Source organism: Lethenteron reissneri, chromosome 50, assembly GCF_015708825.2.
Source record: "Lethenteron reissneri isolate LAM-NWPU_2019-01 chromosome 50, ASM1570882v1, whole genome shotgun sequence".
In the NCBI taxonomy this organism is placed as follows: Eukaryota; Metazoa; Chordata; class Hyperoartia; order Petromyzontiformes; family Petromyzontidae; genus Lethenteron; species Lethenteron reissneri.
This window is the reverse complement of record NC_083828.1, coordinates 6,613,082-6,631,673: the sequence shown is the minus strand read 5'-3', so window position 1 is coordinate 6,631,673 and position 18,592 is coordinate 6,613,082. Positions and strand designations below refer to the sequence as shown.

General features: G+C 52.0%; 1 protein-coding gene across 1 annotated transcript in view; it reads right to left on the bottom strand.

Annotated features, from left to right (window-relative positions):
* Positions 1-363: 363 nt before the first annotated feature.
* ABHD2 (abhydrolase domain containing 2, acylglycerol lipase) overlaps positions 364-18,592 on the bottom strand; it is a 42,385-nt gene continuing 24,156 nt past the window's right edge. Inside the window, exons 5-10 of the mRNA XM_061572463.1 lie at positions 17,745-17,928; positions 13,259-13,351; positions 12,037-12,150; positions 11,390-11,459; positions 10,634-10,718; positions 364-7,913 (exon numbers count right to left, since the gene is read on the bottom strand). Coding sequence (XP_061428447.1) covers positions 7,741-7,913; positions 10,634-10,718; positions 11,390-11,459; positions 12,037-12,150; positions 13,259-13,351; positions 17,745-17,928 — 719 coding nt within the window. The 3' untranslated portion in view covers positions 364-7,740. The remainder of the gene's footprint in view (positions 7,914-10,633; positions 10,719-11,389; positions 11,460-12,036; positions 12,151-13,258; positions 13,352-17,744; positions 17,929-18,592) is intronic.

Genomic DNA, 18,592 nt, shown 5'->3' with positions numbered 1-18,592 from the left:
GAGGATACAACAACAGAGTAAATAAAAAGCGTGTAATAATACAAATAATTGTGCCCAGGAGAGCCGCATTAGCTGGACTCTCATGATGTTTGGGCCAGCTCCGGACCTGGAGAACATCCACGCATACCAAAGGTGGGGGGGGGGGGGTGAGCTACCCAACGCTCCGCACAGATGGATTCAAGAATCTCCTGCGGTAGTGCCATCTCTTCACTTACTCCCAGGTAGTGCAGAGCAGAACTTGATCAAATACACATTTAAGAAACAACGAGGGGGGGGGGAACAGAACGAATGTAGAACAGCTAAAACGCTATTTGCGACCAACAACAAACTGCGCGCCGTACAAACTTGAGGGCCAGTCACAGATTGTAAAGGATGATTTTTATTAAATTGTCTTTGTATTCTCTCTCTCTAAGCTTCTTAAAATTATCAAGCCTCGCTTCAGGGAGGCAAAGTGCATCGTTGCTCGGACAAATGCGAACACGCGCTCCGCGTGCCCCGAACGCTCACGCCCCAACATCGCTGGCAACGTTCTTACGCCCACTAAGTGAAGGAGCCGTGCCGGTGGCGTTCCACTACCGTGCCACTACCGTGCCACCACCACTGTGCCACTTCCATTCTACCACCCCCACATTCGCACCAACTTTACAGCCCAAGTGCAGCTTCCGTGTTAGGCACGCATTTTCGGAATTTCTTTCTCTTCCCGCGAGCGAAAGATCGACTGCGAGACCGCACATGGGAGTGCGCGTGGCTGCGACTCCCAAACACCGATTTGGGAGCCACGCAACTGCATACGCGAAAAACCCCAAAGATTGTATGGCGTGTCCTCGCTTAACGCGTGGTGCTCACACAGCGTTTTTGCTGCAACGCTGTTGCTTTCATTCGGGAAGACTTTTCGCATAACGCTGAACGCGCCTCCCCCCCTCCCGTTATAACGCGGAACGCGCCCCGTTATAACGCGTCCCGTTACAACACGGTTTCTGAGCGGTCGACGACGAGCTACTTTTTTGAGCCGCGCGGCTGAGCGGTACGGTGATACGGTACGCGGAATGATACAGTAACGCGGCGGCGTACCATCAGCTATTTGTCCCGCAGTCTCACTGCGTTGTGTGCTAACATTGTTATCTCGCCAAAATTGACCGTTGCATCATTTTTTGGGGGGAAATTGTTTTCGTGTTTTTTTTTCCCGTAGCGTGCCACTTTTCAGCAAGGCATCTGCTACCAGCACTTTGAACGAGGACTCGCCGTACACATTTTTTTTTTTACGTGGAAATCACCTACGTCCAGAAGGATTAAAACGGTGGATGCCGTCGATTCGGCGATTAAAATCAATTCGCTGGCTTGCGATACAAGAGTCGAATTCTGTGTGCGAGACGGACCTGGGGGTCGGTTCCCATTGTAATTTGTGCGATTCGCAAACCATGGTGTGTAATTGCAACAAACAAAACAATCATTTCCGTTCACCGTTTCTTTCGGAATTGAAACGGGATTCGACTCCCAGGTCTGGCATGATAAATCCATCGGCCGATTTGTGCAAGTTGCAGTTGGCTGACCCTCTCAACCCTTCAGCCACTGGAGGCGCTTGATTCGTCACCGTGGTGAATGAAAACCAAAAAAAACATCGATCGTTAAATGGAATCACGAGAAAGCCTAAATCCTTAGCTACTGCAGTGTTTTGCCCCGTCTCATTAATTGGGGGAGTCGATTTTTTTTCCGTGTAATGTCAACTTTAAACAAGGCCATATTTGTTTTTGCCATGTCAAGATAAAAAATATATTTTTTTTTATATCGGATTTCTCGCACTGCCGCAAAACCCTTTCCGTGTAAAGAAAACAGCCCACAGAAGTGGATGTCATGGAGCCACAACAGAGATCCCTTTCGAAGCTACCTTTGCTCCACACAGTAGGGGAGACAGCACTTTCCCACCCACTCTGCTACGGCCTAGCAGTGCTATTCACATGACAGTCAAATTCGGATGTTTTTAACTCTCAGTACGAAATTTGGCCAGAATTAAGTAAACAGTCGGTGGGATTTTTTTTTGTGTGTGGTCATTGGTGACCGGGCTTAGACGATCAAAACTCTATTACACTCTGAGCACTCGGTCTAAATCGCAGGCAGCTGTACCTGGAATCCAACCCAGGTCAACTCAACGCTCTGACCTCTGAGCCAGCCGGCCACCCGGTCACCTCGCTCACATGTTTCACCTCTTTTCTTTTATTATATTTTACATTTTTTCTTTTTATCGCGGCCAGACCTTAACAACGGCCACGGAAGCGCTGGAGGGCAACGGTTTCAGTGCCCTCCCGGGTGAGCCAAGCGACAAGAGCTCGCGGGGAGGGCACAGGAAGATGCCCCCCCCCCCCCCCCCACTGCCGCTCAGGAGCAAAGCCCAGCGGCTGCGAGCCGCACGCGTGCTGAAGAGGAAGGGCCGTGAATTGCAATCGTGAAAAAACGAGGAACGTAACAATAACGATCACGTGCACGCACAACGAAGGGGGAATTGGACCGGGCCGCTCGCGAGAACGGCGTCGAACGCGTCAAGCGGCAAATTTCGGACGAACTCGACAATAATCGTACAAAACGTTTCGCGGGAAGAGCCCGTAAGCTGGAACGATTGAACGGAAATATTTGAGAGGTGAAAAGTAAAGAGGTTACAATGGAAAGACGTAAAAACATATAGACACGTGTTTTCGCCGACTTAACAGAGGCGTGCGGCGAGTCAAAATGTAACTAGGCAAAGAACAAAAAAATGACATCAGTGCAAAAATCACAAAAATTCCCAGAATGTGACGACTTAATTCTTCGATGATCTGTCATCTGGGAAGCTCAACGTAATCCTTAATTATCAATGACCGCTTAAGCGGGGGGGAGGGGGGGGAAAGGACAGCAGACCAAAAGATTCCACAGGTCACAATAACTGAATCTATGCATCCCTTTAACCATATTCAAGCTCTGGTTTGCAGGCTAAAAACTAACTTTTGTAGACTCTGCTCTCATTCCATGTACTTAATTTGGTCACCCAGGGGTCAGTCCCTCTTTGTGTGTGTCAGTTTGATGTCCTTCACCCCCGCACCTCCAATTATCACGGTTGGCTAAGTACGGTGCGAAAGAAAGTTCAACATACGTACACACGTACCTCTCGCAAATGAGGACCCCCCCACCCCAATCCTGAGTTCTCATCTCAGGTGAAAACAAAATAAGACTCGGGTCAGGCACCGCCTCTGCCAATGCGGCCAACTTTCATGCGGGGGGGGGGGGGGGGGGGAGTCCAAAGGTGCAACGCAGACAATCTCGAGTGAGATTTTGGAATTCACACCGGCGTTTAAACACCGATGGGGAAAACCTTTTTGCATCGTCACCATCGACAACCTGTGCGGTGGCGTCCAATCGCACAACGCATTCGTCAACAACGCTGCCCTCCCCCCCCTCCTTTAAAGAGAAACCTCTATCTCTGGTCAGCTTCATAGACAGCAGGCTTGAGTAAAATATTAAAAACTACACCTGGACACTGGAATGATCGAGAAATGCCACGTGATGCAAGGTGTTTTGAGATGCTGGGGCATTTGCGCGCCCAATAAATACCAATTCCTTATCCTCGTGAAGAAAGGGGATTGTTGCTCGAAACGTCGCCGACTCTCTTCGTTTCTCTCTATGGCAGCGTTCCTGACGAACGCGTTCGCCCCCTGCTGTTATCAATTGTGCTCGTGCACCACCAGCATTTTAAGGAAATAAATTATTTCCTATCGGATTTTTTCGGTTCGTTTTAAGGAAACCCCTGCGGCGTTTGGTGCGCTGGCGCTGGGCGAAGATGTCGTGCCGGGATGGCGATCAGGGGAACAAATGCTCTTCTCTACAGCGAAGCGACCGAGCATCCACCGACACTAAACAAAGATCCCCCGTATAGCCTTCGCAGTCCTGTTGGGGCAAGTGCCGGCTAGGGTTGCCACCACCCCCCCCCCCTTCCCCGGATTTCTCCGGGATCGTCCCCACTCTGAGAGAGCCGCCCTCGATAAATCTGCGAGGCCTTCTCCCAGGGGCATTAACCGTCCGGGTTGTTGTCAAGTTGCGCAATAATAATATTAATGCACCACTCAAGACGATGCATTTAAGTGTAGCTATCCCCCCCCCCCCCCCCCTGCTTCAGGCATCATGAGATACTCTTATTCCCACGATATATTCCGTTTTGTTTGTACCTAAGGAGGTGGCAAACCCCAGCTCACGGCACCACGCGGAATTAACCGTAGCACGCCATGCGTTCCAAGCCGCAGAGAATCAAAACGCCGCAAGAAATCTAACGGTGCTCACGAATAGGAGGTGGCAACCCCCAGCTCACGGCACCACGCGGAATTAACCGTAGCACGCCACGCGTTCCAAGCCGCAGAGAATCAAAACGCCGCAAGAAATGTAACGGTGCTCACGAATAAAGGGAAAAAAACGCACAAAAAGTACAAATCAAGCGGCAACATGATGCAAAACGTCACGCAAAGCCGAAATAGACGGCACTCCGAAATGAGCGTAAGCTACTGAACGCTTACGCGTTTGTTTTCAATTTCGCTTCGTCGTCACTGCTAGCAGTTGTTAAAAATGGCTTTAGTATTCACTGTTATGCATGCCTGGGTAGCTGGCCACTGCTCTCTGTAATTACATCCAACATGGGTAACGCGATCAAAGCCTCGTGGAGAAAGCAAAGAGCCAACGACCATCAAGTGATACAGTCACAGGGCCCAGGGCAGAGTTCGCAAACGGGTTTTGATTCCTTACCCATACCCGGCCGCACCCGGGTCGCAAATGGGTACCCGGCCGGGTACAGGTACACGTTCCCTACCCGTACCCTACCCGAAATGAGTGACAAACGGTTACTCACCAGTGACTCACGGCCTACCCGTACCCGTACCCGGCCGCACCAGGGTCGCAAACGGGTACCCGTAGCCGTACCCAGCCGGGTACGGGTAGCCGGGTATCGGGTAGGGTATGGGTATCGGGTACCTGGTTGTGACCTCTGGCCCAGGGTGCGACCCGTCCGGGTTTGGGGCGGTCATACAAGGCTAGAGACAACAGATTGGGGGGACTTCCCCTCGCCTCAACTCCTGGATACGACCGCAGCAAAGTCAACGACAATGTTGTACTCATCTAACGTTACAAATTTGCAACGGCACTGAACATTGCTCGGCGATCGAGGTCGTGGGAAACCACAGATGAGCCAGGAAGGAAGGCAGAACGGGCCCCAATAATTGCCCAATCTCTGTAGCCCTAGACTGCGATGTTTGACCTGGCCACAAATGAGAGCTGAACGAAGTGGCTTATCATGTGGAAATGTATAGCATCAAAATACTCTGAACGCATGTTGATTTTAAACGTGGAGGGAAAAACCGGAATGACCCGGAGGAAAATTCACGCGACCACGGGGAGAACATGAAAACTCCAAATATACAGGCGTCAGGGTCAGGATCGAACCCACGACTTCCTGCATACCAGGCGAGGTAGTTAACATCTCACCACCGCGGCCGCCCATTAACGTGCGAGAAAACCAAAGCACGGGGAGAGAACCCACGTGTACGAACGAGGGGGGACGGGGGGGGGGGCACAACACTCAATCTCATCCAGGTGGAACAAACGGGAGATTAGTCCACACTTTGCTGTATCCACTTTTCTCCTGGCAAGCCCGGGGTACAGGCACCTCGACACACGCAGGCATGTAAATTTCACAACATCTTTGAGTGATCCACCAACTCTCTCGCCTCCACAGCGCTGGATCAGAGGCGTGTCGCCATCACCACTACCACCGCCCGCCCGCCCGCCCGCAAAAGCTTTAGAAGACATTGCTGAACACAGGGCCAGATACGGAAGAGACCACACTCGGATTTACGAGTGGCTGCGAAAAACATACCTGTTTAGAAAAAGTCACAGGACAAGCCTTTAACTTCAATGCCTCGTGTCCACAATTATCCAAGCGCTTCACTGATTGTCCAATGTGTTTTCATTGTTCGAGTCAATTAGATCGGTGAACGAGTTCACCGCTCCCCCATCCCCAACACTCACGACCGTGACCACTTTCTCAAAAACAACGTGGCGAGTTAAATCTCCGCTTAGACAGGCAGCACACACACACATACACGCACACACACGATATTATTTATACACATACACGATTTTTAACTATTTTTTGTGGAGGAAATTTTTTGTTTAGGAAGCGTGCGTTTTTCAGAAAACCTTCATCACCGCGTTACAATCTTTGTGCCGGCACAAACGGTGTGACGTCTTGTGTCCCCCGAAGCTACGGCCGTGAAAGTTAAAACGCCACCTTCGCTTGGAGTTCTCTGATATTTGTTTCCAGAATCAGAATCTAAATCTTTATTTAGACTGGAGAAATCCGGTGAGCTATGAATCTCTTTTTCACCGATGTCCAGCATGGGCAGGTTGAAGTGCGGCACGCTCAGCATCGTGTCCCACGTTCCGCTCTCTTTAAACAAAAAACGATTTGTTTTATTTTCCCAGGTAAGGCCCCACTGAGCTACAGAGCTTTTTTTCAGAAGCGGCCTGGCCACAAATGATAGCTCGACCAAGTGGCTTATCACGTGAACATTTTTAGAAGCCAAATACTCTGAACGCATGTCGATTCTAAATGTGGAGAGAAAAAAAAAACCGTAGAACCCGCGGGATAATTCACTTGACCATGGGGAGAGAGACACGCAAACTCTAAATAATACAGGCGCCAGGGGCAGGATAGAACCCACGACGTCCTGCATACCATGCGAGCGAGTTAACATCTCGCCTTTCAGCCGCGTGGGAATCGTTTGGCGTTATCGCAACAACGCGTTGTGACATCGAGCGGAAGTCTCTCCCGGCTGAACAAACGAAGTAGCCTCTAACGACGACGATCCAATGATTAGCTCCTCAGCAGCGTTTCAAGATTCACGATCCGCACTCGACGGAAAGCAATCGCCCACCCTCCTGCCGACTCCCCACCTTCTCCCATCACGCTACGAGTGCAAATGCTTCGACATAAGTATGCATTAATTGCTTTAAATTACGACATTTTTTACAAATACGTTGGCCACAGACAACAAAAACTTACGGACATCGCGTGCACGGGACTTCCCTTCCTGTTGGTGACATCAAAACGCAAACTGTGCAACGTCCCCTCGAAAATTATGCTCATTTAACTTCCACACACAAGCGACATCGACGATAAAGACACAGCTGCTATTAATGTTAATCATAAAAAATACAAAAACAACGTTTAGGTAAGTATGAAAATCCTCGAAAAAAAAAAAATGTACTCCTTGCCACGACATTCGGTTCCCGTGGCGAGTGTTACGCACGCCGAGTCGGGCTTAAATAGCAACTTCGTCTGGAAAACGATTCTATAAACGAATTGTAAAAAAAAAAAAGCCACGTTGAAATATTGTAAAAAAAAAAAGAGAATTACATAATTTTCAAGACTAAATCGATGTGAGCCACGGGACGCAATCCACATTCCAAAGATGTTCCCCTCTCCCTTCGTCTGTGAAAGCGTGGGCCCACTCGGCTTCCCTCACCGCCAAACAACAACAAAAACAAATAAAAAAGTGGTGGCTCCTTTCGTTTGCATCGTCATCTCGGCGGGAGAACGAGCGAGACGTCTCAGGTTTGGGTTGACCGCGAGGACCCGCACACCGTCGCTCGCTCTCCACGGGGGTAGGGGGTTTGGTGGTGGGGGGGAATGTGGGGGGGGGGGGGGGGGGTTTGGGGGGCGGGCAAAGTCTATTTGTCGCTAGCGGCGCAGGGTGCCTTGCTCCACTGGGCGACCGCGTTGGCGTACTCCACAATCAGCTTGTCCATCCACGTGAGTGGCTCCGGCAGCAGCACCGCCCCCTCGAAGTATCCCAGGTGGCCGCCGTGCAACGTCAGGGCGAACATCACGTTCTCCTTTTTCTCTGCGGGGTGGCGGGAGGGGGGCGGGCGAGCAAAGGACCGCGGAACGAACAAATGCGAAGGTTAGGATTTTTGAAAAATTATAATAACAAAAAAAATCACACGTAGCCACCACCGTCACCGGTGAGCGAGCGAAGGCTCCGCTTGGTGACATCACGGTAAACCCTGGTTACGTGCGGAAGGGTCGCCACGGACGCGCACGCGCGCCATCACCGCGCGGCGGGTCTTGGTCGCTGCAGGCCGCCCTCGTAGCAGAGCCGCGTGGCTCGGTGAAGCCTTACCGGCTGCAATCACGACGATGACGGCTGAGGTGGTGGAGCGCGTCAACAGGTGGATTGTGCGCGTTGCTTTCCCAGCGCGCGTTTGTCCTCGGCAGTAATTAACTCGCAATAAGGAGGCCGATAACCGTCGGGATAACAAGCGCTCTGTGTTAATTGCAAATTGTCCTTTTTGTACTGCTTAGTGTCGCATTGGAAAACCGTTTTCGTTAACTAGGTTTGTTTCAATGGGATGCATGCGCCCCCCACCCCCTCTCCAAGTTACGGAAGGATAGACGGAGAGAGAGACAAGCGAACGGATGAACGGACTGATCCAATCCAGAAATGCTTTCAAGCTTTCGGTGGAAGAGCGAAACAAAAAAATGTCAGTCAAAAATTTCAGAACAAGATCCTGCAGGCAACATTAAACATTGACGGCGGGCATTTGTCAACGCCTTTTTATCAACCGAAAATTATCCCCAACGGTCAACCTTGCCGCAGTGTTTGACCGGCGTCACTCGAAGCAACTTTTTTTTATTTTACGACGGATACGATCGGATGCTGAGCTGAGCCAGGGCACGTGTATGGGGTAACGCGCGAACACATGAGCACACACGCGCGCACACGAGCACACACCACGCACGTACACGCACGCACACACGCGCACACGCAGTGAACCGTCGAGGGCAACACTCCGGCCCGCGACCACTCTTGGAAACGTTTTTCAGACGTCACGGAAAACCGAACATGCCTGTTTGTCCGACGCAGTCCCCCGAAATATAACCGTACCATGGCGTAAACACTCTGGTCTGGGCCTGTCAGAGGCAACACAAGACCGCATGAACACAACTCGATGATACCACAAAACGTGGCTCTCGTCTCTTTGGGACACTAAATTGGTTACCACGGTGGGGGGGACATTTTCGACCTGGCAACCAACAACCGTTTCTAATTTTAGCACTGCTCAAGTCACCTGTTGCGACTCCACCGACTCCCGGGCAAGCAGACGACGCAACACGGTACAAGTGTGATAGAAGTTTATCGTCAAATAACGCGTGCGGTCGCCCGCCAGAGGTGTCCAAGGATCCTATTTCGGCTCTATTGCCAAGGTGAAGGTTCCCCGCCCCAACTCGGCGTTCGACGCTCGTTGCAGGGGTTCGCGGTTCGAGCACAAACATACGGGTGCCACCTGCGTCACGGCGGACGTGAAAGACCCCGGCGCCACGGCCAAAATTTTCCAAAATCGAAAATTTATACGACTCACAAATTTCCCAGCACCTGGGTAAAACCACAGAGGGAGAACGGCCCCTGACTGGAAAACTACGCTCGTCAATGATAACACGGCGCCTTTCGTCGCGATGGCCTCATGCTGCTATCAGAATTGCGCAAATACCAAAATGTGCCAACCTATCATTATTTTATCATTTTGGCATACATGATTGAACTAAGGTATTGGCGTATACACTATCCACCAGACGTCGGGGTGGGTCAGACAGGCTTCTAACGGAGATTGATAGAGTCCACCGAGGAGGAAGTTGGGGGTGATGACATCGGCACAAAGACACGCGCACGCGCCATGCCCGCAAACGTCCGCTCTTCTATTTTATTTTTTAAACGGCGGGTGTTGCATTTCAGCGCCACTAACGAAAGGCTGGCATGGCGACGATGACGAACCCGAAGGGCGATCCACCGACACAAAACAAAGATCCCCCGTATAGCCTTCGCAGTCCTGTTAGGGCAAGTGCTGTTAGCCGGGCACCTACGAAGGCCGGCAACGGCACACCAAGTGCGTGGGTGGGAAAGCACATCGCCCGGCCGCCTTTGTCTCCGCCAGTGGCGATGTTTACACATTGCATCAAGCACTCATTCGAGGCTGAGTCGACCTAGGGGAGGCCCAGGACCGTTTCAGATAAACGCCACTGGCATTAGGTGGTGCACGGCACGCGAGGGGGATGATGAGGTCAGCACCACGCCCGACCATTAACTATATCCGTAATTTCACACTGCCTTGTGTCTCCTGGTTGATGTCGTTTACACCCTGCAACCGGTACCCGATTAAGGATGAGTCAACCCAGGAGACGCCCAAGAGCAGTTCAGACGTAGCTCTCCGCTGACCTTTGCTCACCATGGGCGCAAGAGCAGAGCACTAACCACCGTGCCACCCCGTCGGCGTGGCTGACGCGCACACTTGTGCACAGACACTGGGCGCTAGACACTGGCCGCTAGACACTGGGCGCTAGACACTGGCCGCTAGACACTGGCCGCTAGACACTGGCCGCTAGACACTGGCCGCTAGACACTGGCCGCTAGACACTGGGCGCTAGACACTGGGCGCTAGACACTGACTTGCCACGGCTCGGCTCGGCACGGGCATCAACGAACGTGGACGAGCGTGGACGAGCACGGGGGCAAGCGTGGATGAGCGTGGGGGCGAGCGTGGGCGAGCTGGGCATCGTGCAACGTACCGGCCAGCGTGCGAGGGATGACGAGGAGTGAGGAATGGACGATGGGGTCATCCAGAGCGTTAACGAGCAGCATGGGCACCTTGATCTGCGGCCAGAATGCAACACGGCAAAACAAACACCCACCGTGGGACCATCGTCCAATTTATACTCAACAAGCATTCGCACGATAACAGTTTTCCATTGCACTATAATTGTTTCCCATTCTGCCGCATTGATTTTGATGCTTGGCAAAACTTAAAGGTTCTTCACCGAGTGCTATGCACTTTTAAGTCTCGATTGAAAATCATTTGTTTAGAACTGCCTTTTTGTGTTTAGCCCGATTAACGTAGTTGGCTACGCACAGTGTGAAATAATTTCAACGTATGTACGTCCAATCAACGTAAAACTGCGGATTGGTCTTCCAATAGAAGCACAACTTCTAACGCAGTCCATAACGTTCACAACGCAATGGCCCAGGCTTTGTTTTAAGTTGTCACACGTAGGAAAAAAATCCCGTGAAACAGAAGAGTAGATAACCCTTCTTCATGTGACAGGCGACGTTACGAGCAATGGCCCTTCACGTCACATGATGAAGGGCCATTGTGCCCGAAACGTCGCCTATTATACATTTTTCCTTTTAAGGCTGCAGTGTTGTTATCGACGCGTGTGTTGAGTTGTTGTTTGTGCACCACTGGCAACACAGCAGCAGCCAGCAACATCGTCACCGATGTAACGTGCCGCTGTGTCGGCGCTGTGGCTGAGGAACGAGCGACGTACGTTCTGCAGGAAGGGAGCGCAGCTCTCTTTCTCGTAGTAGTCCTGCAGGGTGCTGTAGCCGTGGAATTTCCTGCACGGGAAGACACCATGGAGCAGAGGCGTTGCGTCTCGGTCGCACACACCGTCACCTCGTGCGCGACAGCTACAACATCAACCGTCTCTCTCGAGGCCAACTCAAGCCTCCCGTTGATTGCGCGACTTCTGTCTGGCCAAACGCCATTCCTGGACTTTCACACTCACTCGCATTACCAAGTTGCTCTCAAGCTGCCAACCACTCGCATCTCCCAACCACTCACACTTCCACAAAGACACCCCAGTTATAGCCTTTAATAGACTGTTGGGGCACGTGCTGTTAGCGAGCACACTTCCGCTCACACTCCTTCACGCTCCTCCTCCCGGCCCATCAGCCCCCCCCACCCGCCCTGTGAAAATAAACACCATTCATGGACTTTCAAGAATGTTTGATTGATTTCACACTCGCCGACTCATGTGGCGGCTATGCTCTCAAACTCACAACCACTCATACACCCAACCACTCACACTTCCACCCAAACTCCCCATTCCTCCTCCCTGCTCCTCAGCCACCCGGCCACCGCCCCTTGCCCCCCCCGCTCCCCCTCCCCCCGCTACCGTCAGCTGCAGCTGACCTCATGATCACGTCGTCGATCTGCATGAGCGAGGTGGCCGTGTAGAGGCGGTTGAAATCCATTTCCTGGAGGCACGACGGCCGCTTTCCATTCCCGTCTCCCAGCAGCAGCTCCCTGTGGTAACGATCGGAGGAGGGGGGGGGAGGGAGGAGAGGGGTGGGAGGAGGGGGGCAAGGAGTAATTTACGATGTAAATGTCAGGGAAGAGATGCTCGTATCCACACTTTAACCCACCAAACGTGGCCTTGTCGATCGACGCACTGCAAGTGCACCCGGTTATGCTGCTTGGTGGACAGGTGGGAGGAAATTTAAGAATCGTGCCCCCGACGGTTTCGGCTCCCGTGCCGCCCCGGAGATCGGATTGAACCGGGCGACGCGTGGCGACGCGGTAGATATCCCCCCGCTCGTGAACGCACAACGTCCAATCTGGCCGGTTCCCCTGCAAAACGCTACGGAGGTTTCAACGTACGGCATTCCGATTCAAATAGCAGCCAGCAGAAATACTGTTGGATTAGCGCTGTTCTACAGGCACGCTGCGTGCGGATCGAGGGATGCTGCCGTTAAATTAAACGCAGAGAGGGGGATCGTTACCTTGACATGTAGGCCTTTGCAGCCAATACGTTGATTAATAATTGTTTTGTTTGTCATCTTTAGCCCCAACCTCTCTGCCCTCTATGTGTGATGTTGAAGGCCACTGCCCTGATTATAATCCATAAAGAGGTTTTTTTTGGGTTACATCGCGTAAATATAAGTGTCGTTAAACCTGCCACCACCCAACACAGACAATTGGCTAGGTTTGTTACATAAACAAAACATGCCAATTAGTTACTAGTTCAGCACAGCGGTGTGTCAGAGAACAAACCCACACCAATTTCAAATTCCACAGTATTTACAAAATCGTGTTTACGGAAGTATTAAATATACCGTGGCTATGCATTGATGAAATTCTGACCGAGAAAGCTTCTAACTGCAAGGTGGCTTAGGACTTTTCCCGGCTGAATTTAACAACCGCAATACTGAACAACCTCAAAGAGCTCCGAGCTTCATCAGGCAAACGAACTGGGACGTCGGGTGGGCAACCCGGGCCAACTGCGCCCTTACAAGTGCCCGCCAGTGTCTCCGCCAAGTGCCAGCTTAGAGCGCTGCTCATCTCCGCGTGTGCGTGCGTGCGTGTGTGCGTGCGCATTTTTGTAATCCGAGCCGTGCAAGGGAAGAGGGCATACTTGTGGCTCAGGATGATGCGCTTCATGTTGTCGGCCATCATGAAGTTGTAAAAGCGCCGGAAGTTGTCCCACTGCAGGAATGTGGGCGATGCGCTGCAAGACAAACAAATAACGTACGTGCTTTCAAAATTTATTTTACACTAGAATTGTCACTTTGCGGTTTTGTTCCGCTCGTTCTGTCACGGTGACATTTTATCACACGCTGGAATCCATTCGGATCGCTCGCAGGGGCAGCAGCGTCTCAAGGGTTCAAAGTCGATTGTGTTGAAGCCGGTGGGAACTCTAGAGGCAAGGGTTATAATAGACAACATTCTCATTTGTGAGGGTGATCCTGGGTCGACTAACTCAGGGGTCCCCAACCCCCGGGCCGCGGAACGATACCGGTCCGTGGCCTGTTAGGAACCGGGCCACACAGCAGGAGGTGAGAGCGGTGAGTCCGCGCGTGGAACCCGCCCCCATTGTTTTATTATTGACCACTTCCGTCCGCGCCTCTTTCTCATACTGCACACTTGTCTCAGTTACAGTTTTGGTGAGCCCACAAGCTCTAACCCCTAGTAGCCAAAATGAGTAAAAAGCAAACGTTGAAAAGGGGGAAAGACCCAATGATGAACACCACCCCCCCCCCCCCCCCGCGGTCCGTGAAAAAATTGTCTTCCACAAAACCGGTCCTCTGGTGCCAAAAAGGTTGGGGACTGCTGATCTAACTGACGGAAAGTAAAACAAACAGTAGGTTCAGGACAAAGACAGCCAGCATCTCTTGATGGGGATTTGAAAATATTGCAAACACGATTCCCTGCAGGGCAAATCAGCTCGAGGCAAAATTGCTTCCGGATCGAACACAGCACAAATTGCAAAACTCAACAACAAAAACATTAAAGATATGGTCGGGTGACTTTAGCACTAATATGTACACACAAGCAAGGCTAAGTTACGTGTCGAATGAAAATATATCCTAACCCTAACCTAAAGGGTAACGACCCTTTGTGTTAGAGAATGCCCCACGGAAGTGGATATCGTAAAGCTGCTACTGACATCTCTTCAAGTGACCTCTGATCCACACAGAAGGAGACGACAATTTCCCACCCGCTCCGCGACATGAGTCATGTTCGCCGCACGACAGTCAATAACAACATTTGTAATTTTCAGTTTAAGCGCAGAACCAAATTGAAGATGATGGGGTTTTTTTGTCGTTGTTGTTGTTGGAGTCATTGGTGACTGGGCTGAGAGAATCAACTCGTAAACACATTCCTGCGGAGGGAGCTGGTAGGAACGTTGGGTTGCTCGGTCAATGGCCAGGGTCAACGGCGGCATGGTGTATTCCGCAAATATGCCCGACTGTGAGGGCGGGCATAAGTCGGCGTGAGTAGGTTAAACGTTGAGTTTTATAAGGGCACCACCGGGTGACCAGCCCCTCCCCACACAGCCCCACCCCTCCCACCTCCCACCCAGCCCCACCCTCCCCACCCAGCCCCTCCCCACCCTCCCCTCCCCACCCAGCCCCACACCTCCCATTTTTGGATGCACGACGGACGGCCGGACACAATAATCCCCTGTGGGCTGGTGTAACCAGGAGGTTCCTACCAGTATAACAGACCACTGCCTGGACTTGAACATTGGATGTCAGTGGTGCTGGCTGAGAGCCACCTGGCCAAATAAATACATCAATTGCCACCCCTTTGCTAATCTACTACTAGATGAAGGCCTCCCTCCACTTGTCGTTTATTTGCATTTCAATACTTCACCTCGCTGGTCAGCGTGGATTGGTGATCGGGTCGCGTGGTCGGGACAGTTCAGATATCACATGCCGACGATGTTAGCCATCGGCCCAGAATAGAATTCAGGTCAGAACCATTGCGCATCCGCTCCCTCCCCACTAACGAGATGAGTCACTGCCCATTAAGACTTATTTTTCTGAGGATCCTAAAATGTAAAGTGTAACCAATGCCTCTTTAAGAGAGTTTTTTTGTGTGTGGGAGGAACCCAGGGGCTACATACCACACACCCACACACAAGGGGCGAGGCTCAGGAGTATGCCACCAGGCTCCGCGGTGGCGAGAGCGGTGGCGGTGGGAGCCAACGGTCACTCGTCCTCTGCCTTCGTCACTTCCCGACTTAGACCATTGCAAACGCTTCACTAATTTTCAGAGAGGGGCCACTTTTCCCGATAAGACACCATCAGTGTGAGGGCCGCCACACATTTGACACCATTGGGGCTTGACAGCAGCACGTTGATGGGGGTGTTGTCACATGTTGTGTATCGTCAGGAGCCGCACTAAAGGCCACCAGTGGCCCACGGGCCTTGCAATGAAGAACGCTGGTCTATGGCCTTCCCAAATCCCTGGTCTCCAAACGCCGGATGCTCCATAATGCCGCTGCCAGCCGCCCCACCCAAAACTGTAAATGACACCGCGGTCTCCCACACACTCCCATCGCTCCACTGCCTCCCAATTCAATTCCAGATCAATTTCAAGATCGCATTAGCTGTCATCGTGATCCCACACGGACAAGCCCATGCCTACCTCTCCCCTCTCATTTCACTCGATTCCCCTCCACACACACTCCTACCTCTTTCATCTCATCTCACTATTCCCCTCCACGCACTCTCCTACCTCTCCCCTTTCATTTCACTCTACTCCCCCTCCATGCACTCTCCTATCTCTCCCCTCTCATCTCTATTCCCCTCCACGCACACTCCTACCTCTCCCCTCTCACCTCATCTCACTCCTCCACTCCACGCACTCCCCTACCTCTCATTTCATCTCACTTTACTCCCCTCCATGCACTCTCCTACCTCTCCCCTCTCATCTCTATTCCCCTCCACACACTATCCTACCTTTCCCCTCTCATCTCACTCTACTCCCCTCCACGCACTCTCCTACCTTTCCCCTCTCATCTCTATTCCCCTGCACGCACTCTCCTACCTCTCCCCTCTCATCTAATCTCACTCTCCGACCTCTCCCATCTCATCTCTATTCCCCTCCACGCACTCTCCTACCTCTCCCCTCTCATCTCATCTCACTACTCCCCTCCACGCACTCTCCTACTTCTCCCCTCTCATCTCACTCGACTCCCCTCCATGCACTCTCCTACCTCTCCCCTCTCATCTCTATTCCTCTATGCACTCTCCTACCTCTCCCCTCTCATCTCACTCTACTCCCCTCCACGCACTCTCCTACCTCTCCCCTCTCATCTCTATTCCCCTCCACGCACTCTCCTACCTCTCCCCTCTCATCTAATCTCACTCTCCGACCTCTCCCATCTCATCTCTATTCCCCTCCACGCACTCTCCTACCTCTCCCCTCTCATCTCATCTCACTCTACTCCCCTCCACACACTCTCCTATTTCTCCCCTCTCATCTCACTCGACTCCCCTCCATGCACTCTCCTACCTCTCCCCTCTAGTCTCTATTCCTCTACGCACTCTCCTACCTCTCCCCTCTCAACTCATTCCACTCCGCTCCACACACTCTCCTACCTCTCCCCTCTCAACTCACTCTACTCCCCTCCACGCACTCTCCTACCTCTCCCCTCTCATCTCTATTGCCCTCCACGCACTCTCCTACCTCTCCCCTCTCATCTCACTCTACTACCCTCTACAACCCTCTACGCACTCATGCAAAAATGAATTTCTATCGAAGGCCCCACCCAGTCAACCTTCGCTCCGTGGAAGTTCAGTCAATCTCCTCCACTGCCCCCATCGTCTGGAATTGCCTTCCCCTCAGCTGAACGTGCTGTGGACCCCGCCCCCGTTAAAGTTCAGGCTCAAGACCAGCCTTGTCTCCTATGCTAATGACCAACTGCCCCTCTCTCAAATAAATATCCTTTCAACATGTAGGCTTTTGCAACCGATATCATCCATAATACAGGCTTCTGTATATCTGAAGGCTGTATGAATACACATTAGATTTGATCCTCTCGAGGCGAATGCATGCTCATGAGATACGCTGTAGAGGAGGCCTGGGACCGCTCCAGATATTTGCGACTGTTGTTGGTCTTGAGCCGGAATCGAACTCAGTTTGGGGAGTTCGTAGCGTAGCGTGATAGCCACTGCTCCACACGCAAGCACGTACACACCCAAACAAAGACAAAGATCCCCCGTATAGCCTTAACAGATTGTTGGCGCAAGTGCTGTTAGCGAGCACCTATAAGAGCCAGAAACGGCACACGAGGGGGTGGGTGGTCAAAACCAAGCCCGGCCGCTTTTCTCCCCAGCAGGGATGTTTACACACCGCACCAGGTACTCATTTGAGGCCGAGTCGACCTAGAGGAGGCCCAGGACTGGTTCAGATAATCGTCACCGGTGTTGGCCGTGAGCGGGAATAAAACTCATGTAACCGAGTTCGTAGCGCAGCGCGCTAACCGCTGCACTCCCGCTCGCCACACACACATGCATGCGTACACACACGCGCGCACGTACACACTACCGCTCCTCCCAGACACACACACACACACTACCGGTCCGCTCACACACACACTGCACGCTTACATTAACGCGCTGTAGCCCTGTCCGACGCTGATGCAGCACGCGACGCCCTCCTGATTCTCGCGGTCCTCGCCCAGGAACTTGCACACGATGTTGCCGCCCATGCTGAAGCCCACGACGACGAGCTTCGTGTTTGGGTAGAGCTTCCGCACGCGCCGAACCATGGCGCCGTACTCCCACGTGCAGCCTGAACGCACACAAAGACAAAGACCCGCACACCCGCCGCTTAGCCACGCAGACTACAGAATAACTGTGAACCCGCATTGCCCTACGGGCAAGTCCCGCACGACGGAATCGACAACGCGGGGACGGTCCGTCCCGCTCGGAAGCACGCGACGCCCCAAGCAGGGATCGCGGGGGGTCGTGGATCGTCGGCCTCATCGGGGGCATGCTTCGCACCCTCAGATGAGAAGACACCGATTGAAGACGATTGTCCTCGGCTGATAGGGGACTGCCGAAGATGAAGACAATCATTACACGGCAACCTTTACTCAATTGGGATTATAAGCAGCAGCAATAAACACTCCATACTGCCAAGACTTGGCAGGATCCTGCTGACAAACAGTCATGAGACTCGGCGAGTCTTTCCTGGGTAAAAAGATTGAAAACTCATTTCTTTAGAACTGGTTTGTTGTCCTTCACACGCACCTCCGATTAACACTGTTGGCTACATACGGTGCGAAAGAAGTTGAACATACATACAAACAAGCATAATAATTATTATTATGACCAAAATCTTATATATAAATGTAATTTTTTGTCTGTTTTTCTGTCTGTTTGTGTTCACGCGCTTGCGAGGGATTTGGCTCTCAAACGGTGGGGTTTATGTAAAAAAGAAATTAGCCAGGTAC